The 21507-nt window shown below is 38.9% G+C and overlaps 1 protein-coding gene across 4 annotated transcripts in view; it reads right to left on the bottom strand.

Moving 5' to 3' along the window:
• The window catches only part of LOC136882416 (uncharacterized), a 74456-nt gene extending 56433 nt beyond the window's left edge, over nt 1-18023 (bottom strand). For all 4 annotated transcript variants that reach the window (XM_067155049.2, XM_067155051.2, XM_067155050.2 and 1 more), the window contains exon 1: nt 17896-18023. In XM_067155049.2, the coding sequence (XP_067011150.1) occupies nt 17896-17905 (10 nt within the window). In that variant the 5' untranslated portion in view covers nt 17906-18023. The remainder of the gene's footprint in view (nt 1-17895) is intronic.
• Nucleotides 18024-21507: the final 3484 nt, after the last annotated feature.

Below are 21507 nucleotides of genomic sequence, written 5' to 3'. Positions count from 1 at the left end.
CGCTTAGAACCCGCCCCGAAAGTTAAACTGCTGAGCAAGAAAAGAAAGAATTTATTAATCGGCCATTACCTTATTGTTGACCGCCGCCGAGGAAAGAGGCGCTTCCCGCCTCCTGCTATGTACTTAATACACTGAAAGATGGAACAGAAGTGGCCCGGAGACCCTAAAATCAGCAGTTTATATACTCTCGCGGAAGTTTCTAGGCGTTAGGGGAATGAAAACACCCGCCCACAATGTTTTTATTGGATAGGACCCCGCAACAGATACAAGTTGGGGGAAGATACACCAGATTGGTCAGAAATTACTAAAAGAAATTCGGGATTGGATAAATCTAAAACAAGGGGAAAAAGAGGGGTATACAGCCAACTTAAACAATAACAGAAAGAAATTTAACAAGAAACAAACTTTTGAAATAAAAATTTCTCCAACAAAATAGATCTTTGACTCCGCACTAGGGTGCGCTATTGTTGATCTTCAGTAGTGTCCTCTAGAAGAGAAAGTTCACACTTCTTACTTCAAGCGAAACAAAAACACATCAAAAGTGACACAGTTCAAAAACTCAAAATTTTCCACGTGGTGACATCTTCTGAGAAAGTAGAGAATTAATAGAGTAGATAAAGTTCAACCTTCCTCCAGAAGAGGAGTTTCAACTGGCGCAACTTTTAAATAAACGGTGTAGAGGTGTACCGCCCGGTACAACTCTGTTATGGCTTTTTCGTGATAACACTAAAATAGTTCAATTTTGTGTCTGATATTGTTAATGCCCAGAGGGGGATAAATTGAAATGTTCTCATATTCTTTTTTACGTAGTATTCCCCACCCGGCCACTCATTTCTGCAATATGGCTGACGAAAATATCTGGAGAGAACACTGCAACCCCAGAAGACTGGAAACAGGAAATGAGGAACAAGTAATTTTATTTCATATTTTTACCATTTCCTTTATGTAACATCAACATAGATAAGTCTTATGGCAATGGTGGGATAAGAAAAGGACTAACAGACTTTTCTGTCTGAACTGCCAGGTTGGGGCTCATTAAAAAGTAAGGGGGCAATACTTTCCACAGCAACAAACAACTGGGAAAAACTACAAGGTAACCCGGATCTAGAATCCCGTACCCAGTTGAAGTTATGTTGCAAACCAAAGATGTGAACAGATGACGATTGTACACAACATGAGTATCTACACAATTTCAACTAATCCACATGGTGGTAGTGTGCTTGAGTACCTCTACTCCATCAAAGGAAAACCTCCTTCTTCTTACCAAATGGAATACATACCGTACTACTTGCGCTGAGAATATACTCCTATTAAGTGCTCACGCACATGAGTACCCTACATACTTTTGAGAATGTACCCAGGTTTTATTCATACCAGCCATTGGTGCAAATATTCATTTACAGGAAAGGGAATTTTGGATTGGTGTAATTTACCAAGGATGTTCAATAAATTTTAATATCCTTGAAATCATTTAAGGAAGCAGTAGGTAAACAATTGATGCAGAAACTGCATCTGGCCGACAACCCTTAATCCAGATCAGTGATGATTGGTCGATTGAGGGCCGGATGGTGAAATTTTACCTGAGAGACCCAAAACTAGTGATGGTAAGAGATTTGTAAAGCTGCTACTACATCACTGCTAGTGTGATATCACAGTTCAACCTGTTAGCGGGTTGGCCAGACTAGCAGGTCTTAACTGCGATTGTGATATTTCGCAGGCGGGAGCACTGTGCTGCAAGGAATCGTTAAACTAACGTGATCAACCAGCGTGAAACACACAGCAGGCCAATAGTAGCAGCCAGTAGCAGTTAGCCGACTAGCAGTTAAGAAAGCAGTAGCAGATAATCTAATCAGTACCGGCAGCACTGCGCTGCGAGAAATCGATAAACTAACGCGATCAACCAGCATGAAACGCACAGCAAGGCCAACAGTAGCAGTCAGCAGCAGCTAGCAGTTAAGAAAACAGTAGCAGCTAATCTAATCAGTAATCACAGCATCACGCTCAAAAGTCTAACTGTGACCACACCACAGCCGCAGTTGCGGCTGCGCTGTGATTGTAAACAGCTACTGTCAATGTTGTCATACAATCACAGGATTAGAATTAGAATAGAATCTGCGGCCGTGAAAAGAAGGAGCAATTGTCGTGTTGCGGGATTTATAACCTCACAACCTGTGATTTATTTTAGTCTTCTCATTATCTCACTCTGTTTATTGGGTTGTAGCTTGTGGTTATAAGTCTAAAAGTGAAAAAGTGTGATGGTAGCAGTTGAGTTGACTATTTTAATCAGTGATTTGTGACATTGTAGGCATAATATTTAGCCTACTGTTTTTGTTTTTACACTATTGTACAGTAGTATAAGTAGTCTGTACTAAAATGAATGGTACTGCTAACAAGAGAAGTGGCAGCAGGCGAACTCGGAGTGAGTTTTGGACATTTTTTACAAATTTTATCAGAATAGTCATTTCCTCCTCCTAACTCCCTGATTTTATTTCTTCCTTAATGAGCAGCTCTATAATTTCAATATAATTACACCAATGATTTTGATAAAAGATCACTGGTTAACCCTCAAATCTATCTATATATAATAAGAGTTTTGTCAGTACATTGCTCAGAATTTAAGAAGAATGGCATTTCTGTATCTGTCGTGTCCACAGTAACAAGGAAATAGACTTTTTAATTTTCCGTAATGTCTGTCTGTCTGTCTGTATGTATGTATGTATGTATGTACACACATCACGAGTAAACGGCTGAAGAGAATTTAATTAAAATCGGTATGCAAAGCCGGGGAATAAGTCGCTACAATCTAGGCTATAAATAATTGTATTCACGCAGAGAAAAATGGCAGTTTAGGGGAAGGCCCTTAAGCCCGAGCATTTGCCTGGTGTGAAAATGGTAAACAACGGAAAACCATCTTCAAGGCTTCCGACATTGGGGTTTGAATCCACCATCTCCCAGATGCAAGCTCACAGCTGCACGCCCCTAACCACGCGGCCAACTCGCCTGGTAGTACCGAGTGTAAGAGTCTGCCTGAACACTGGTGGGAGGTATTTGGCGAGCTAGATAACTTTCTTCTTTAGAATGATATTCCTCTGGTTCATACATTTTCTGATACTATTGGTACATAACACATTGGTTCTTTTTTTTGCTATTTGCTTTATGTTGCACCGACACAGGTAGGTCTTATGGCGATGATAGTATAGGAAAGGCCGAGGAGTGGGAAGGAAGTGGCCGTGGCCTTCAGTAAGGTACAGCCCCACCATTTGCCTGGTGTGAAAATGGGAAACCATGGAAAACCATCTTCGGGGCTGCCGGCAGTGGGGTTCGAACCCACTATCTCCCGGATTCAAGCTTACAGCCACGCTCCCCTAACCGCACGGCCAACTCTCCCGGAACACACTGGTTCATCATAGCATTCGAGCTATTCAGTTCCTACTCTGAGGCACTGATTGGAATGAGCAAAGTGCATATTTAACGGAATGGCAGAGAAGTGTTCACGGATGTCTGCGGCCTGGTCATTCCAGCTCTGGAACTTCTGTTATATCGGCACCGTAGTACTGTTTGTTAAAAGTGAGAAAATGCGCAGTTTTTCATTTGATCGAGTATTTTATATGACAACGTTGCTTTTAATCGCTACATTCCTACTGATGTTTTTGTAATGACCTATGTTGACTTCAGTTAGAAAAACCACAAAGTCAGTCTTTCTGAGAATCCTGTAGCGAAGCACGGGTACATCAACTAGTAATTATGATAAAATAGTCCTTGTTGAATCGTACGGTGGCCTGTTGTATGTTATGACTCATAATATTTTTGAGAAAAGGTAATGTATATAAGTTTTTAAAATGAGTATTTGATTTCACCGTTAGCGCGTGTTCGTCCGTGTACTGAATACTACACGATATCGCACTCCTCGATACTCCTGTAACCCGCAGAGTGATGATATCATATTTCGAGTGTAACGGCCAGGGGGGTGAAACTCTAATAGGGCTTTTGGTTCCAATCTGTTGCTAGCTTCAGGTAGTTTCAGTCTCTTTTTCTAGATGGCGCTGAAGGTCATTCATACCGTGTAAATAGTTATATACACCTTCTGTAGATGGCACGCAAGTAAGCATGAAATGAGAGATGTTAATAATTAAAGGCAGTTTGTCTCGAAGTGAAGTATTTAAAGTATTTCAAGTCTAACCTCAATCAGTGGGCACTTCTAACAAATTAATTAGTCATATAACGTCAAGCATTGTGGAGATAATATTGCTGAATTGCATCGACTTCGACTTTACCCAATTGATTAACCTTGTTCGAACTTATAACGATTTTAATCGATAGTTCCCATGATGCTTCAGTATCTGTGTTGTTTGAATTCCAAGTGCTCATGTGCTTGTTTATTTGAAATATATCTTCGCCAGTCCTCCTGAAATCCTGTATTTCCTGTTTGAGTACACATCAGGGGCTGAAAGCTGAATGGTTCTATTAATGTAGTTCTATATATTTCCTGTCTCAGTGCATTTAATTCTGTTATTTTTATTTTCATGTGGTACTTTGATATTGATGTGATACCCCATTGTCTTGCATAAGGTGTCCTCTGTTGTCTTGCTTTCAAAGGGATTTCTTATTTGTTATATCAGCTTTGTGTTAATGTGTCAATCATTCATTTGAAGTTAAAGCTGCTTTGAGGTGTGAGGTTATGTTCTCAAAAACATAGTATGCCATACAAACTAGGGGTGTCAGATCATTATTTACAACATAGTAAGTACTTGAAAATAAAAATATATGAATTACAATGTATTGGGCATGGAAATAGTAGAACTGCATTCTAATCGACGAATGGCAGGGGGTGGGGGTTGGCGGGAGGATGTAGGGAAGGGGGTGGCAGGGGAAGGGAGGACTCGACGTTAGCCCCTGACGGGGCGTACTACGGCTCCACTCTGAAGCTTTACCGAAGCCTTACGGAGCAAGTCGAAGCTTTCCGAATGGCGTACGCCGCCATCATGAATCGAGTAGTTCAGATAACTAACTGATCTGAACTGAACTATTCTGAAGAACATTGCTGTATGTTTATTTTCACCTACTGCAGCTTCACATGGTCAGCACTGTTTCTATTATTTTATGCTCAGAGTATTAGCATATGTGTATATAAACGTGACTCGTGTGTTGAGAATGTCTTGTGAGAAGATATTGGATAGTGCTTTCCGTCTCTGGAGCTCAATGATTTTTACTGTTTGTTGTTATATCTCCTAGTGGTACATGTGATCTACTGCCCGTTGCTTTCGGTCTCTGGAGCTCAATGATTGTCACTGTTCTTAATATGCGAGTGGTACATGTGATCTACAACCCGTTTAAAGCAAGCCCAGTCTTTTAAAATGTACAGACTTTATATAAATAAATGTGTAAAAAAATATTTGTGTATTTTTTAATATTATATTTGACGTTCATATTGTATATTTCAGCTCAATATTGCATCGAGTATTATTACCTCATATATTGGAATGAATGCCCTATTTTACCTACTTTACCTCAGATACCGATATACAGTTTGATTAATCAATAAGAATTGCACTAATAATCAGTGATCTGCATTAGGTGCTGTTGCCCAGGTGGCAGATTGTCTCAACTAATACAGTATAGACCTACGGGATTGATAAAATTAGCCAAAAGATAATTAATTATAGTACAAGGTAGTGAAAGTAAGGCTCTGCTTTTATTCCAGTATTGCTGATCTTGATGGGTACCGGTATATCCATCAATGGTTGGTGAATTTGCTTGAATCTGTATCAGAAAGTCAGAAGAAAGTGACAATGAGAAGGTTGAATATAATCCCATCAAACTCAGTACCTCTAGGTTATAGAAGAGGTTATGTAATTCCATAGGCAGAACTGACAGTGAGCTGATATTGAAGGGTATTCTTTTTTCTTTCTGCCAAGCATGAGATAATAAGATTCAAGCAAATTCGCTAACCACTACCGTAATGGATATAGGCTATCCTTCAAGATCAACAATACCAAAATACAAGTACAGCCTCAGTTCCACTACCTTGTATTATAATTAATTAATCTTTTAGCTAATGTTATCAATACCATATACTGTATTAATTGAGACTTATAACAGTATTTCTAGTGAAAGTATAATCTGCCACCTGGGCAACAGCACTAAAGATAATCTCTCATCCTAAAGGGTCAGTGGTACACTCCTGTTTCTATTGTAAAAAAAGGTCAAATCACATGAAATTTTCAAGCATGATGTACTATGGTATGATTTTTTATCACACTCCATGAACTGTGTGACTCATATATGATAATTACCTTCCTGAAAGCTGCAGGCAACAGCTAAATCTGCTCTCAAGATTGTTGATTTGCAGCTTCCCTGTTGGTACATAGTAGTACTGCTGAAAGTGTCAGTCATTAGTGGCTCAAATTAAGAGTTCTGCAACTGTTAAGCCATGATCAGAAATTTGAAAGAAAAGCAAGGTGTCATTTGCATAACTGAAATTTGCTTCCAGAGGATTCCTGTGCAAAGTAAATTTTACAAATTTCTTACAACCATACATCATCATCTTCAAGCTCCAGTTTCCCAGGTGTGGAGTACAAGCGGTTGCTACTTCATCCTGTTAAAGTTTAGTTTCTGTTCCTCTATATCTTCCCACTTGGCATTCCTCTTGCTAACCTCCATTTTCACTGTCTCTATCCATAAATTCCTTGGCCTCCCCCTTTCACTTCTCTGTCAAAATGATTCCTTGCTGTTCTCGTTCTGTCCATTGTCAAAACATGTCCAAACCATTGTAGCCTGCCTCTTCCTAAAAGCTCAGTAACAGGCATTTTGATGCCAGCCTCCTTTCTATTTGCTTCATTTCTAATCTTGTCCTTCCTGGTCTTTTGGTTCATTGTTCTGGTGAATTTCATTTCTGTTGACTGGATTTACTATTTGCCTTGTTATGCAGGGTACATGTTTCAAGTCCATATGTGAGAAATGGAATGAAGTAGGTATGAAACATGGTCAGTTTTGCTTTCTGGGGTATTTTATCATCCCAGAGTAGGTTTCTCACTTGAAAATGAAATTGAGAAAATTTCTGAGTCCTGTTACGTATTTCTTTTAAAGTGTTATCTTTTGAAGTGATTCTTCCAAGGTAGCCTATTTGAAGTTAGAACCAGACTGCAATAGACTTCCCTCCAGGAAATTGTTTGAATATGTACCTTTACTGTTGATAGTCATTTAAAGAGCTTTTGTTTTATTGATTTTTAGTCCATATTCTTTAAATTGCTGTTCCAATATTTGGACACAGGTTAAGCACTTTTGATAGAGTATCTTTAATTTATCAATCTGGATGTCTGGCAGACCTATACCTTCTAGGTATTCCCAGATTATCTCTCTAGGCACACTGTCGTAGGCCTTCTCGATGTCCATACCAACCATTACTAAGTTCTTAACATAGCCTATTCCCAGTGCTTCTCCGTTATCATTCTGATGGCAAATATCAGGTTTGTAGTGCTTCAGTTGTTCCTGAACCCGCATTGCTCCTCCTCCAATAACGGTTCAACTATATTCCTAATTCATTTTCAAATGATCTCCAAAAGTTTGATTGAGAAAGTTGAGTGATGCCCCTATAATTTCTGCATTTCTTCCCATCTTCCTTTTTATACAGGGCAGTAGCGATAGTGGGGGGGGGGGGGAGGGAGGACAGTTGCCCCCTCACTTTGTGGATAAAAGATTACATTTTTATTCCATTTTTAGCCAGTTGAAACTAGGAATTATAGAAATTATTTTTAAGCAAAGTAATTTGTACAAGCCCTGTTGTCTTATCGGCTAATTTTCACTCATCTTATTTAATTATTAACAAAATTATTAAAGGAAATACACACAGAATGTCGTTCATCCCGCATAACCGATTTGTATACCGCCACAGCAAGTAGTGTACACTGCATGTGCTATGAGGAAGGGTAGCAAGGGTACATTTTTTGCCAAGGTCATGGGCACTGAGGTATGGTTCACCTGCTTGCCGCGTGCATTCTTCAGTCTGGCAGTCTCTTTAGTATCTGTTAGTTTCTTAGTGTGTAGTCAAATACTAAATGATTTTAATTGTATAATCACACCGTACTTTATTTAACTGTACTAAATGCGTAATATTGTTCCTTTGGTGAAAGTTTTATTGTATGGTATAGCATTGAATCGACCACCTCTGTGGTGTAGTGGTTAGTGTGATTAGCTGCCACGGTTCACGCAGACAGTTCTCATCCTAATTCCTCCAACGGCTAAATCTACCCAAGTCATCTCCTCATTTACGAGCCTAACCAAAATGATGTTGTGTGCAATAGAACTCCTGATTAACAGTCCTTCCCATTTTAACACCTGTTAAGAACACTTTCTAATCTATCTCTTCCTCATTATCTCCACTTACCTGAATATCTTTAACTCCTAGCACACCCGGATGCAGACTCTTTGCTGACTCTGCCAGTTCTACTTTCTTTCTTGCATAAGCCTCATTGATAGTGATGGATCCGCATTGAATTCCATTTTATTTGCCGTTTCCAAGGTAAATGCCCAGAAAACAAAAGCAATGAATATCAATGTGAAGAGCAAACAGAAATTCATTGTCAGTGATGAAGACATTCAAGAAGTCGAAGAGTTTACATATCTTGGCAGTATGGTTACGCAGGATGGAGGAGCAGCTGCTGATGTCAAAATGAGAATCCACAAAGCAAATGTGGCATTCATACAACTCTATCCGATATGGAGGGCCAGAGAAATCTCAATGAAAACCAAACTTCGCATTTTTCGAACAAAAGTAAAAACAGTACTGTTACATGGTTGAGAAACCGGGAAAGTTACCTCAGAGATCACTCATTAACTACAGGTATTTATAAATAGATGCTATAGGAGAATTAAATGCATTTTTGGCCAAAAGTAATTTCAAAGGAAGATCTCTGGAAACAAATAGAAGAAGAGCCCATTGGCATACAAATAAAGCGGAGGAAATTGAAATGGTTCGGCCACATACTTCAGAAGCAGCAGGATGCAGTGGAGAGAAAGGCTCTGTTTTGGAACCCCCAAGGATAACGGAAGAGAGGTAGACCCAGAAAGTCATGGAGAGACAGTGTGATGGAGGAGGCAAAACAAGAAGGGAAGACCTTTGGAGAACTGAAGACCCTAGCTCAAAATAGGATACTTTGGCGCTCCGTCGTCAAAGCCCTATGCTCTCCAAAAGAGTAAAAGGACATAACTAAGTACGTAAGTTTAAAAGGCGTGTTTAAAATATTCTGAGCTTGGTACATTCTGTGAAGCAGGATGCTGCCTTACTTACACATACTCACAGTGAGAATCTCTCCTATAGGAGGCAGGGACCACCGGTTGATTGTATAGTTCTAGCTGGCAGAACAACAGGAGGGTCCTGGCTTGGAACATGTCAAAAATGTCCACCCCAATTCCATAGCAATGGGTATCCCAACTCTGAGGACGATTAACTTTGCCACTCAGCCGTTGCCCATGGTTCACACACTAGGATATGTCTACAGAAACACTCACCATAAACCACACATTTGGACTTAACAGTTGAGGGTTATTCAAACATTTGTGTAATGTAATACTGTTATGTAACAAAATGTGTGACATTATGTTAGCTGGCGACATTACCTTGAGAGCTGCACGAACCATGGATCTTAATGTCATGGTCCATTCTCCATCAATATTTCAGATTACAGCCTGCATGGTTGCTAGGCAACATAGCATCACACATTTTATTGAAAGGCATTTATGTCCATTTGATTTTCCCAGAGGGAAATGCAATAACTTTTTTAAATATTCATTATTTTCCATTACCGAGACACAGTTTGCAGAAAATGTGCAATTCTTTACTCCGTTCTACACTCTTGTTTGATCACAGGAAATGTAGTTTTATAGAAGTTATTAACTGCACAAGAGCTGTTCAAGAGTACCTATGTGGAAAAACTATTCTGAAGTTTAGTTTGGGAGCCATTCTCAGCTAACAGCCACTTTCTTTGGGTACACGTTTCTGATATCTGAGAACTTGGCAGCTGTTAATTGTCATGGTAATAAAATGATGGAAATATTAAAGTTTTTTGCAGAGTCTGTTTGGTTAAGCTCAGTTGATTATGATAATTTTTAAAATATACACACTGTCAAAAATGAAAGTTTTGAAATTGTTTGAGAGATGACACTCATAACTTGCAGATATTGACAAGTCCTTAAACATTACATGGTTCACTCTGTTATTGTCTGCTAATATCACACAAATTTTAAGCCCTCATGTTACAAGAGGCTTCACTTGCATAGGATGTTAGGTCCTTACCTGTGATATTTACAGGAGTAAGGGATAAAGTTTGTTTCTGTCTGTTAGGTCATCAGCCCAGAGGCTGGTTGGATCCTCAATTAGGACCACCAAAGGCTATGCAGTTATATGGAAACTGCAAAAAATAATGGCAGAGCCCAAATGAGGCATACTAGGCAAGACGAGGAGTGAGGTACTTTGCCATTGCTTTCCTCACTGGACCAGAAGGTGCTACTGTAGCATGATTGATCCTATGAGCAACACCTTTCATAACACTCAAACACTAGTTGTGCTCCAAATGTCATTACTCAGCACGACCCATACCCCAGCAGCTTCCATACTGTCACAGCCATGGATGAGATTGGGACTTCGGTAGAAGCTACACTTTGCTCTGGCCTGTGCCAAGAGACAGATACAAAAAAAAAAGTGAAATAAATAAAGAGGCACTAAAGATGCCACAACAGTTTTTGCTGCTGCTGATAATTTAAGCAAACCCATTGAGCACACCTCCAGTGTAGACTGTACTCTCCTGTACATACACAAACTTCCCATTAATTAAGCCACATATTTTTAACTTGAATGTGGTACCATTAATGGTGGACTTTAAATAAGGTAAGCTTTTGCTGGAATTGTCAACAGCCACATTCAATGGGAAGTGTAAGTGCTGAAATTTTCTGAAAATTATTTTGCTTTTGAACTTTGGTAACTACTAACTCAAAAATTATAAAAAATGCATACAGCATCATGAGAACTGAATAATTTCTACCATGTTCTAACAGAGAGAACTAAGTCTCGCTCTTCAGAAATATTTTGAGAGTTTTACCACAAACATACCAGTACAGTTTGTAGATCCGTAACTACAAATTAATCGATACTTTCTTTTTTTTTTTTTTTTTTTTTTACAAGTTGCTTTACGCTGCACCGACACAGATAGGTCTTACAGCGATGATGTGACGGGAAAGGATTAGGAATGGGAAGGAAGCGGCTGTGGCCTTAGCCCCAGTATTTGCCTGGTATGAAAATGGGAAACCACAGAAAACCATCTTCAGGGCTGCCGACAGTGGGGTTCGAACCCAATATCTCCTGAATACTGGCCGCACTTAACCGACTGCAGGTATCAAGCTTGGTGTTTAGATTACTCTCTGAGACTTTCCAAAAAAGAGATAATGTTTATTCAAGTTTCTGTATGATGAGCTGAAGAATCTTGGCTACTACCCGGTATATCATTTGTAGGTTTGCAAGACTGATGTATTATGGAGGCTGAATACAGCATGGATTAAGGAGGAGATATTTCAGTTATGCAACCTTCTTTAATGCTAAGTAGTATTTTTTACTACTTTGTGAAAGACTTGCCAGAAAAAGAAGCCATTTTTTTCTTCTGAAAAGTGTACAGGAACACTAAATCACCAGTTGCAAACATCTTGTGGGGGAGGGGGGGAGAATCTACTTCTGCATATTTTCTAATACATACCTGCTTTTACAACCTAAGGAGAAAAATTCACATCACTGCTGTGTAGATATAGTGAAAGTTGCAAAGGTTCTTCCCATTGATATTTCAACTTATATTCTTCACAATAATAATATTTCCATTTATTTAGGAACAATGTCCTGTATTTACAGGCTGCCACTAAGGACAAGATAAAACAAACCAAATTTCTGTACAGATCTATTAATTGAAGAAAACTCTAAATTATAAAGGAACAGTATAATTAGAGTGGCATTCCAGAGCCGTAGCTGTAGAGGTGGTGTCTCAGGATTTTGATGGAGCCTCTGAGGACGAGGGTCGCAATTTCAGGGATGAGCTTCATTGGAAGCGCTTCCATATGGCGACGAAATGACGAGGTACGGTACCGCGAACTCGACCATTATTTCTATTTCCTGAAGGTGGTATTTAGATTTGTAGTAAGGGATAGTGGATTTGTATTTGTTAATCTTTTCAAGATTAACTTCCTCTGGCTGACAGCTATGGTGCTCGAATCTGACAGTTGGATCTAATATGAATCCTTGAGAGCTGCTGTCTTTAAAGGCTATGATGTCAATTCTCTGCAAACTACTGTTTATGGCCAGTCCGTGTATCTCTTCATGTACATTGAATCCCTTCTTTCTTAGTTCTTCGGCAATGAGAGATCTGATCTGGTGGTCCCGTGTGTTTCTTAGGAGCTCCCCGCGTGTGCAGAATCCCAGGACATAACCAAGAGTTTCTTTCTCTCCGTGGCAATGCCGACAGAGGTTGTTGTCCAGGGATCTGCCTGGCACCGAGCGCACCGCAGAAACATTAGCAGTCATCTTTATAGCCTCTCTCCACTTGTTACAAGACAGTCCGGTATGATCTCGCACCCAAGAGTTTGCTGGTGTACTCTTTGTACAGTTGTACTCAGAGTCCTTTTTGCGGCAGTGAACACCAGGAGGTGAATTCATGTTCTCGTAGCTCTTGCCGGATCTTCTTAGTATCGTACAAGCCGTTCTTGGTGCTTATTTTCTGGATATCAGCGTTTGTTAGTTTTAGGCGTTCTACGCATTCCCGACTCTCCGCATGAGAATCCCTTGAAGTGACGCTGAGTGGGTGTTTAGTCTTAAGCAAGTTGTTACAGCCGTTAATACATTGAAGGTAAACTTCCCACGAGGTTTTAAAAGGAGCGAGTCCTTTGTATTTCTTTTTGGTGTACAGTGTGCCATCTGGAGTATCCGTCGGTAACTGCAATATCTCCTTTGTTGCACTTTTAATCATTTTATCGCTATCGGATAAGAATTTCTGTGCGATTTTCTTGAAACTGCATGTCAGGAAAGGGTACACCAGGGTGGGACAGACTGAGGAATTCAGTACTATGAGTTTTTGGTCTTCCTTAAGCAGTGGCGATGATGTTAGAAGTTGGAGCTTATTGTGAAGGTTTTTCATTACAGCAGTTTCGTCGAACACTAGAGTATCCCTGAAGGTAGTTCCAAGATAACAAATTTGTTCGCCGTCTCCAATTAAGTCAATCCTACAGTCTTCCTCCATGGATAGTATTATCCTTCAAGATGAATGGAAGATATTTAAGTTTGAGAAAGTTAAGGCAAATTAAAAATCTGTAAGTTAAAAGAACCAGAAACCTCATATCAATCTACAACTTCCATGTGGGAAAAGGAAATATCCTGAAGTAGCAGATGCAATTAAGATATGTTTCACTCTATCCTGTAGGAGTGCAGATGTAGAGAGCTTTCTCTCAGATGAGCCAAGATTTGACCAATGACAAAGCATCGCCCATGTCACCAGGAATATTAAATACAAGAATAAATATTCAGGATGCTTTTAAAAATTACTGCAGTAAAACAAACCACAACTGATCTGGTCACAACGAAGCAACTGACAATGACAAGATCTGCTCACTCTTGCTACACTGCTCATCCAGAAAGGAAAGAATGAGCACCAAATGAACTTTATGGAGAGGAAGAAAAGTACACATCAAAATTGGAGAAGTAAATAAGAAATGCAACTTAAATACTGAAGAATTTGAAGATTTCAAGAAACTTAAGGAATAAAAGTGAAGAAATGGCAACTAGTGACAAGCTTTTTGAACAAGTAAAATTGAAGTTAAAGAAAGCTGTGTAATAAATGGTCTTGGCAATATAAAGGTTACTCAGGGAATGAATTTCATGGAATGATAACTTTAAAACAAGAGAAAGCTTATATATAAAGAAGTAGAATGCATGCAGAAGAACTTAGATGGATGTCTTATCTTATAACAAACATTTTCCAGAAAAAATAGTAATTTAATGGTTCATAGCAAACCTTTTTAGTTATTTATCTAATATTTATATTATAGCACTTCTTTTTTTTATTGTATTATGGTAGTATTCTGATAAAAATTAGAAATTAAGGGCAAATGACAGATTGCTGTAAGAGGTGATGTAAATATTGTTTTGTGAAGAAGATATGCAATGTGTTTCTTTTTGTTTTATTTTAGAAAAAAATTAGTATATCGATACTGAGTGGCAGCCTTGAGTTTTGTACACATTATTCACCCACTTCCAGACACAGGTCCGACAGTGAGCTGCTGATAAGTTTTTCCTTCCTCTGCCAAGTATGACTGCTGTTGTTTATTAAGTGGCTTAAAGTGTTCTGTCTCCTGAATTTCCTCCATCATGACTTTGATACTGTTCCTTGTATGATTCTTTCAACAAATGTAAACATCACTTATATTTTTCTTAACTAGCATACCTATTCTAAATTACTTATGTATTCATAATAGGATATATTGCAGTTGATTTCGATGAGAAAGACTTTGGTAGAGGAAGGTGGTACAGTACTGTACTACAGCACCCTGAAGATAATTTCTTGCTCTAAACAGACAGTGATACAGCCCACGAGTCTATTGTAAAAGGTCCAATCACATTAAATTTTCAAATGTAATATCTTATGTAGATCTCACAAAAGAGCTTTACCTCTTTTTCAACTCACAACCTTCTGCACTATGAAAGGTATAAAGCAAGTAAGTTAAAAATAATTATACCCACCAAGTTATGCACAACCTCCATCATAATGTCTAGTGATCCTTCAGAACAGTACTTCTGAGGATTTCAATTCAGGAAGAAATAAATAGTAGTTTGTATATGCTTAAATGTGTTTATTCATGATTAAATAAAGGACCTCAAATCTGTATCACATGTTCCTTTTTCTCTTTCTTTTCTTTTTGTGTGTGTGTAGTCCATGTAGGGTTAATTATCAATGTTGCAAACAAGAGTTTTACAGTGATGCTCATAACTTGCTACTTTTTGCATTAAAATCCTGAAAACAGTGATTGATTAATTCTGTGTATTATTTACCTACATAATGACTATATATTTCGAAACATTCTAAACCCTTTTCTTTACAACAGGCCACAAACACATATCTCATCTAACACTGATATCACAACATTTTGGGCTGATGACCTAGATGTTAGGGCCCTTTAAACAAGCATCATCATCATCATATCACAACATTCCAAACTACTCATTACTAACTGAAATAACAACTGCTTTTGATCTGAAACACTCAAAGCACAATGTTCATAGTCGCTTTAAATCAAATGTTGCATGATACTATACACTCAGTGACATAGCTACTAGGTGTGCAAGACCACCCCTATTTAATTCACAAAAATCTAAATATTGTTGCATTATTGTTCTCAGAATTTTATAAACATTTCCTTGTTTTTCCTTCCCATTTACTTTGGTCTGAATATTCTTCCTCCATGCTCTGTCAACATGCCATGAGCAAAATAATCTCATGGTTGCAGGTCCCATGACTGCATTCCAAGCATTGTAGAAGGCTTCTGCCAAATTGGACATGAAGACCTTTGGGGATACACAACCAACCTCATTGTTAATGTAGGTGAAAAATAGAGACAATATTTCCTGGTCACTTCTATTGTAAATCAGAAATGCACAAGGAAAGCCCTGTCTTAAGTCATCCAGAACTAAAAGCGTTATTAACTCAAACCCATAGCTATTAAGCCCATGCGTTCCATCAGTGCATATACAGTCACTACCATATTTCTTTAATATTTCACTTTGAGCACTGTTCATAATAATTAAAATAAAGTCATCACTAATGAGGTTTGGATGCTTTTCACTGGTGGTCCCCTGAGGTTTATAGAATAATACACAGGGACTGTCACCTGAATTAACTTCACTGACCCAGGCCTCACCACTTGTACCATCCTCCTGATGTCTGACAGATTTAGAGCTCAAGTTAAAACTACGCTCAATATTATACAAATCCTGTTTTGTGATTAAATGAATTCTTTCAAGCTTTGAGCCTGTCACAGATTCGCAAATTTTGTCCAGAATAGCTTGAAAGGGAATCTGGTTGGCAATATCTGTTGCTAATGTTTTCCTGTTTGGCTAATGTTTACTTCACACATTCCATTTTCATGTTCAATTAGTCAAATACTTGCTGGACAGATCTCATCAACTTTGTTGCTTCCCTGAAGCTTCAAGTGCCTGATGCCTTTACTTTCAGATACAAAAAAAGCCTGATCGATGACACACACAGTAATGTTTCTTCATGTTAACTGCTGCAGTGTAAGAACCCCTTTTCTTTACATACTGTGAATATGCTTCGCTTTCAATGTGCTGTTTCCACTCTAGGAAGCTTGAGAAAGAAGGAAATTTTTTATCCTCTGTCTCAGGTCCTCCAATTAAGTTTGTGTGGCACTGACGCTCGTGCCGTTTTAAATGATAACTGTGCGTGAACTGTTTATCACAAAATTTACAGTGGTGCGGAAGAGATGTCCGCCCTTTAAACAATGCGCAATTTCATCTAGTTTTCTGGATGGGTCTTAGAAACATGTTTCCTAAGGTTTTTATTATACTCATAGCTTTTACCACATTCAGAACAGGAGTATTGCTCAACGTTGCTCATTATAACGCTATGTAAGTAGGCCTACCTAAACTGAAGAAAAACTAAATAAACACGCGGCACGTAACTAAATACACACTATAGCTGGGCACACCAAACGAAATACACTAATCCCACAGGTACAGTAACGAACACTATGCACAAGTAGATATTCGAAAATATACACACGTAATTTTATTCTCAAACCACTCGTACAATAAATACACTTTCCTGCTGTCAACACGAAATCGTCACTGCCCGGTTCTCTTCGTATCTATTCGTAGTGTAGCCTACCTTATAAACACTACTATAGTTCGTTCGTTCGTTCAGCAGATCTCCTACAGTTCGTTCTTTTGCACTGTCAACTCAAAGCCAGTGCGCCGTTCGGAAATCTTCGGCGTGTTCCGTAAGGGTTCGGCCGTGGTATCCAGGTGGAGCCCGAGTACGTCCCGTCAGGGGCTAACGTCGAGTGAAGGGAGGGGGCCTTTAAGCATAACCGGATGTGCGTCACTGCGCCGGATGTTAATTCTTCGCGCTATTTGTTGATAGTAATATTGGACCAGAATGCACACTGTGGCGCTATCTCGGAAAAGAGACTAAAACTACTAGCGCCAAGTGGCTTGGAACCGATTTTTATCATTGAGTTTCATCTCTATTCTATTCTATCCTCTTTGGTAACGGCCTTGTATCCTAGGTGGCGTTGGCTGAATCACAGTTAATAACGGTTAAAAACCACTGCTACTTCAAGCTAGCAATCACAGTTTGACCTGTGAGTGTAAAATCACTGCTAGTCACACCACTACCCAAAACCCTGGCGCCAAGGTCTTCTGGCGTCACATGTCGTATAGTTCAAAAATGATTTTACATTATTTGTACTTGAATTAGTCTGCTAAAAGTGATATAACACAAATATAAAGTTTCACCTTCCTCAAAATGAACTCTTAATATAGCAAAATAAAAGCGCTGTTATACTATCAACATGACTTTCCGAACTGGAATATATTCGCGCTGTTTACTTACGCTGCATATACAACAGTAAGCCGATTTATTTTACAGGTGAAAAAGGTTTAACTGCGATTGTCTCTTGAAATATTCTACACAATTGGTGATCTACAGACATAAAGAAATGCACCAATTCTTCAGAGATATGTACAACTGTACCGTTAATTTGGAAACGTGCTGAATGTCTCTGATTACCGTTGCAATGCTAACACAACTCGAAAATTTATCGCGCTATAATTACACGTATTAATTGTCAGCTTACCTCCCGACATGTGTGAAGCAAATTTACCAATAATCTTCAAGTATGTCTAGCGTTCTGAAAATCAAGCTGAGAACTGTCAAAAACACGGCGTCTAGCCTACTCCGGTGGCCTCTTCGCCAAGAGATGAGAGATACCGTGATTTACTGATACAAGTGATTTTTAACCGTGACGTTATCACAATCAATGGACTGCCCGTCCCGCTTGTTATTTGTAGCTTGTGATCTGCTATTTGTTTTACGTCGCACCGACACAGATAGGTCTTATGGCGACGATACGATAGGAAAGGCTTAGGAAGTGGAAGGAAGCGGTCGTGGCCGTAATTAAGGTACAGCCCCGGCATTTGCCTCGTGTGAAAATAAGAAACCACGGAAAACCATCTTCAGGGCTACCGACAGTGGGGCTCGAACCCAACATCTCCCGATTACAGCTTGTGATCTCGAGAGGGCCTTGTTATTATATTGTGACTATCTCTCTGTGTAAATATTTCATAAGAAAATGAGCCATCTAAGTTATATATATATATACAACTATATAAATTATATAAACGTTTTGGTTACAGAAAACAACGTTTGCCAATTTACTTCTAGGCCCACAAACATAATCATTTTCGCATCTATGCAATACCCTAATATTTTTTTATTCTTTTTTTTTTTTTTTTTTTGTTGGACACGCTAAAGTCCAAGTCCAAGCGATCTGTAAAAAAAACAACAAAAAGTTCGGACCAACATTTACATTGGTAACAGTTTATTTGGTACTAGGAAATGAAATTCAACATATTTGCTTGGCACTATAATGATGGATAAATCTGTTCTCAGCCATCTAAAGGTAACCACTGCATTTTCCCTAAAATACAAAAGCATTCATCACTTCAGCAAATATCGAAGCATCATATGATCTAAAAGTAAAAAAGTTACTTTAAAAAAAAAAAAAAAAAAAAAAAAAAAAAAAAAAAAAAAAAAAAAACGAATTTTGCTAAAACCGATCACGCAAGATACACACCGGTAATTAATATTTTTGGTGTTTACTTCCCACTAACTAATTTTATGGTTTCTGCAGACCCCGACGTACCAGAATTTCGTCCCACAACAGTTATTTTTCGTGCCAGTAAATCTACCGACAAGAAGCTGACGTATTTAGTACTTTTAAATACCACCGACCGGACTAAGCCAGGATCGAGTCCGCGGTGTAGAGGGCAACGCGTCCGACCGTCACCCGGCGGTCCGGGTTCCATTCTCGGCCGGATCAGGGGTTTTTAATTGTAGTGATTAATATACCTCACCGGGGGACTGGGTGTTTGTGACGTCCTTAAGCTTCCTTTCCTCACACACAACATTCCACATTACCACCATTCCAATTACTCGCAGGTTCATACAATATGTTGCCAGTAGGGCCAAGAGATCCACATGGGTCGACGCTCTGAACAAATAACATTTTTTAAAAATCCAGGATCGAACTTGCCAAGTTGGGGTCAGAAGTCCAGCACCACATCAACAACCGTCTCGCCCGTCTGAGATATTCAGCCCGACAAATAAAATACATAAATTACCACTAAATATGCCAATGAAACATTATTGTTTGCATACGTTTGATAACACGATGCAATTTGAATGTGCGCTATGATTCAACATTACAATTTCCTAAGCACTGATATTGCAGGCGATGACAAGGTTTGAGTTATTTTTATGTTTAGAAGAAATATGCTCAATACTGAAAAATACTTTATACTTACAATATTTTGACTCTTAGAAAAGAAGTTAGAGTAAACTGCAATCCTTTCACGATCACTTCGCTTTAGACTAATACACACGAGGATAGTAGACTGGAGTCAAGAACTTGAAGCAAGACTTTCCCTCAATTTTCCACGTATGTTTAAGTCAGGACAGTCAAGTTGTAATTTTCCTTGCAAGTAAATTTGAGTTGCAGAGCCGTCAACTTTTGTGTCACTTTCCCGTCACGTGACTGACCTCACTCCAGTAGTCAAGTCTGAACCCCGACTTGTAGACACATCATCTTGAGAACAGAGTATGTGCACTTTTAAATTATAATTTAGTGTATTTGTTGGTTTATAATAATGAATGCTCCAAATAATGAGTGGAATGCAAACCAAATAATGGAGTTTATAGATATTATTTTATGAACAATACGAAATTTGGTGCTTCCTTATAAGCTAACAAGTTGTTAGATGCACCATGTAAAGCCCTCCTAATAACCCATCCTTTAACCCAAGTTTACCTATTCTTCTTCTTTTTAGACAGTTTTGTAATTCATGCAATAGTAATGCGCCAATTAGCTGTACGCATGCTTGTATTTGTGCACTTGGCATCTCCACTTAACTGAATGAAAACTGAGAACACAATTCCAGTGTTCTGTACTTTAACGAAAACGTTTATATATAAATGTACACCGGGAGATCCACCAGCCCCTTGCGATCCAGTTTTACTACAATTCGGAAAGACATCGGTCCCTCTCTCTAAACCAGGGTAGTATAACGAGATGTATGTTTACGGGCTAGAAGACAGCAGGAATTGAGAGCGCCACAATTAATTCATTATGGGTACCTCGAATGAACCCATAAAACGAGTACAGATACACAGAACATGTAATTTAAAACAGGAGGTGGATGCACAGATCAGGAGCATGGTACTGTAGAGGCTGGGAAGTGGATGTTGTAGGTCAAGTGTCGCAGTAGCTCACTTGATTAGCGCGCAGTAGGATTTGTGACAGTTGATAGTGCTCGAGGGCTAGAAGGTTCAAGTCCCATGCAAATACATTTTTAAGCCAGTCGCCTGGGATGTGGCAAGGTTGTATACTTAATACAATTCAGTTAAGGACATCTTGCATTTTTGATGAAGGCCATTGTGTACATCAGGTTTCAGAGTTTGTGCCAAACATTCAAAATCATATCTTAAATACATATCTCAAGTATGCAACAATTCTCAAAATATGGGAGGTCTACATCCTCCTTTTCCAGCTGACTAAGAACATTAACATTTTTCAGTATAGATTTTGAAGAGTAGAAAGACATCCTGCAGTGCTTTCTGTGCCTCAACACTTAGTCCTTGAAATACCATAGTGACCCTACACATAGCTCTCTAACTCAGTTTTGAGGAACACCAGGAGGGCTTCATATGCAGAAGAGTCTGTTATGTTATAAAGTTGTTCAACCATGAAACATTTGTCATCAGTTCAGCCTTAGGAAAATAGCTATTTCAGTTCTTTCCATTATTGCAGAATTATTTCAATGCCAGTATATCTCGCGAGCCACCGAGTGCCACAACACCCTTAAATTTTTGGGGGGTTGCAACTGTCATTCATTGTTCTAGACAACTATTTGTAATGATGTACAATAGTCCGAGGACTGTGCGAAAACCAATTGTGGGTTTTCCTGATTACAAACTCCAGCTGATGAGGAAATATTTCAGGAACTTCTTTGGCACAAAGATGGAGAGAATGACATACATACTTCATGACAATAAGGTCAGGAATGGTGCATTTCAGAAGAGCCATAACAGAATTGCTGACCCCTACTATTAGGTTTGCAATATCCACCCCCAGTTCCCACTAAGTTTCAAAACTTAGTGCCATCACTTTAAAGCCTTCCATTTCATAAAT

This window comes from Anabrus simplex, chromosome 10 (genome assembly GCF_040414725.1).
Source record: "Anabrus simplex isolate iqAnaSimp1 chromosome 10, ASM4041472v1, whole genome shotgun sequence".
NCBI lineage: Eukaryota > Metazoa > Arthropoda > Insecta > Orthoptera > Tettigoniidae > Anabrus > Anabrus simplex.
Note: the sequence above shows the minus strand (reverse complement) of the source record. Positions and strands in the feature narration are given on the sequence as shown.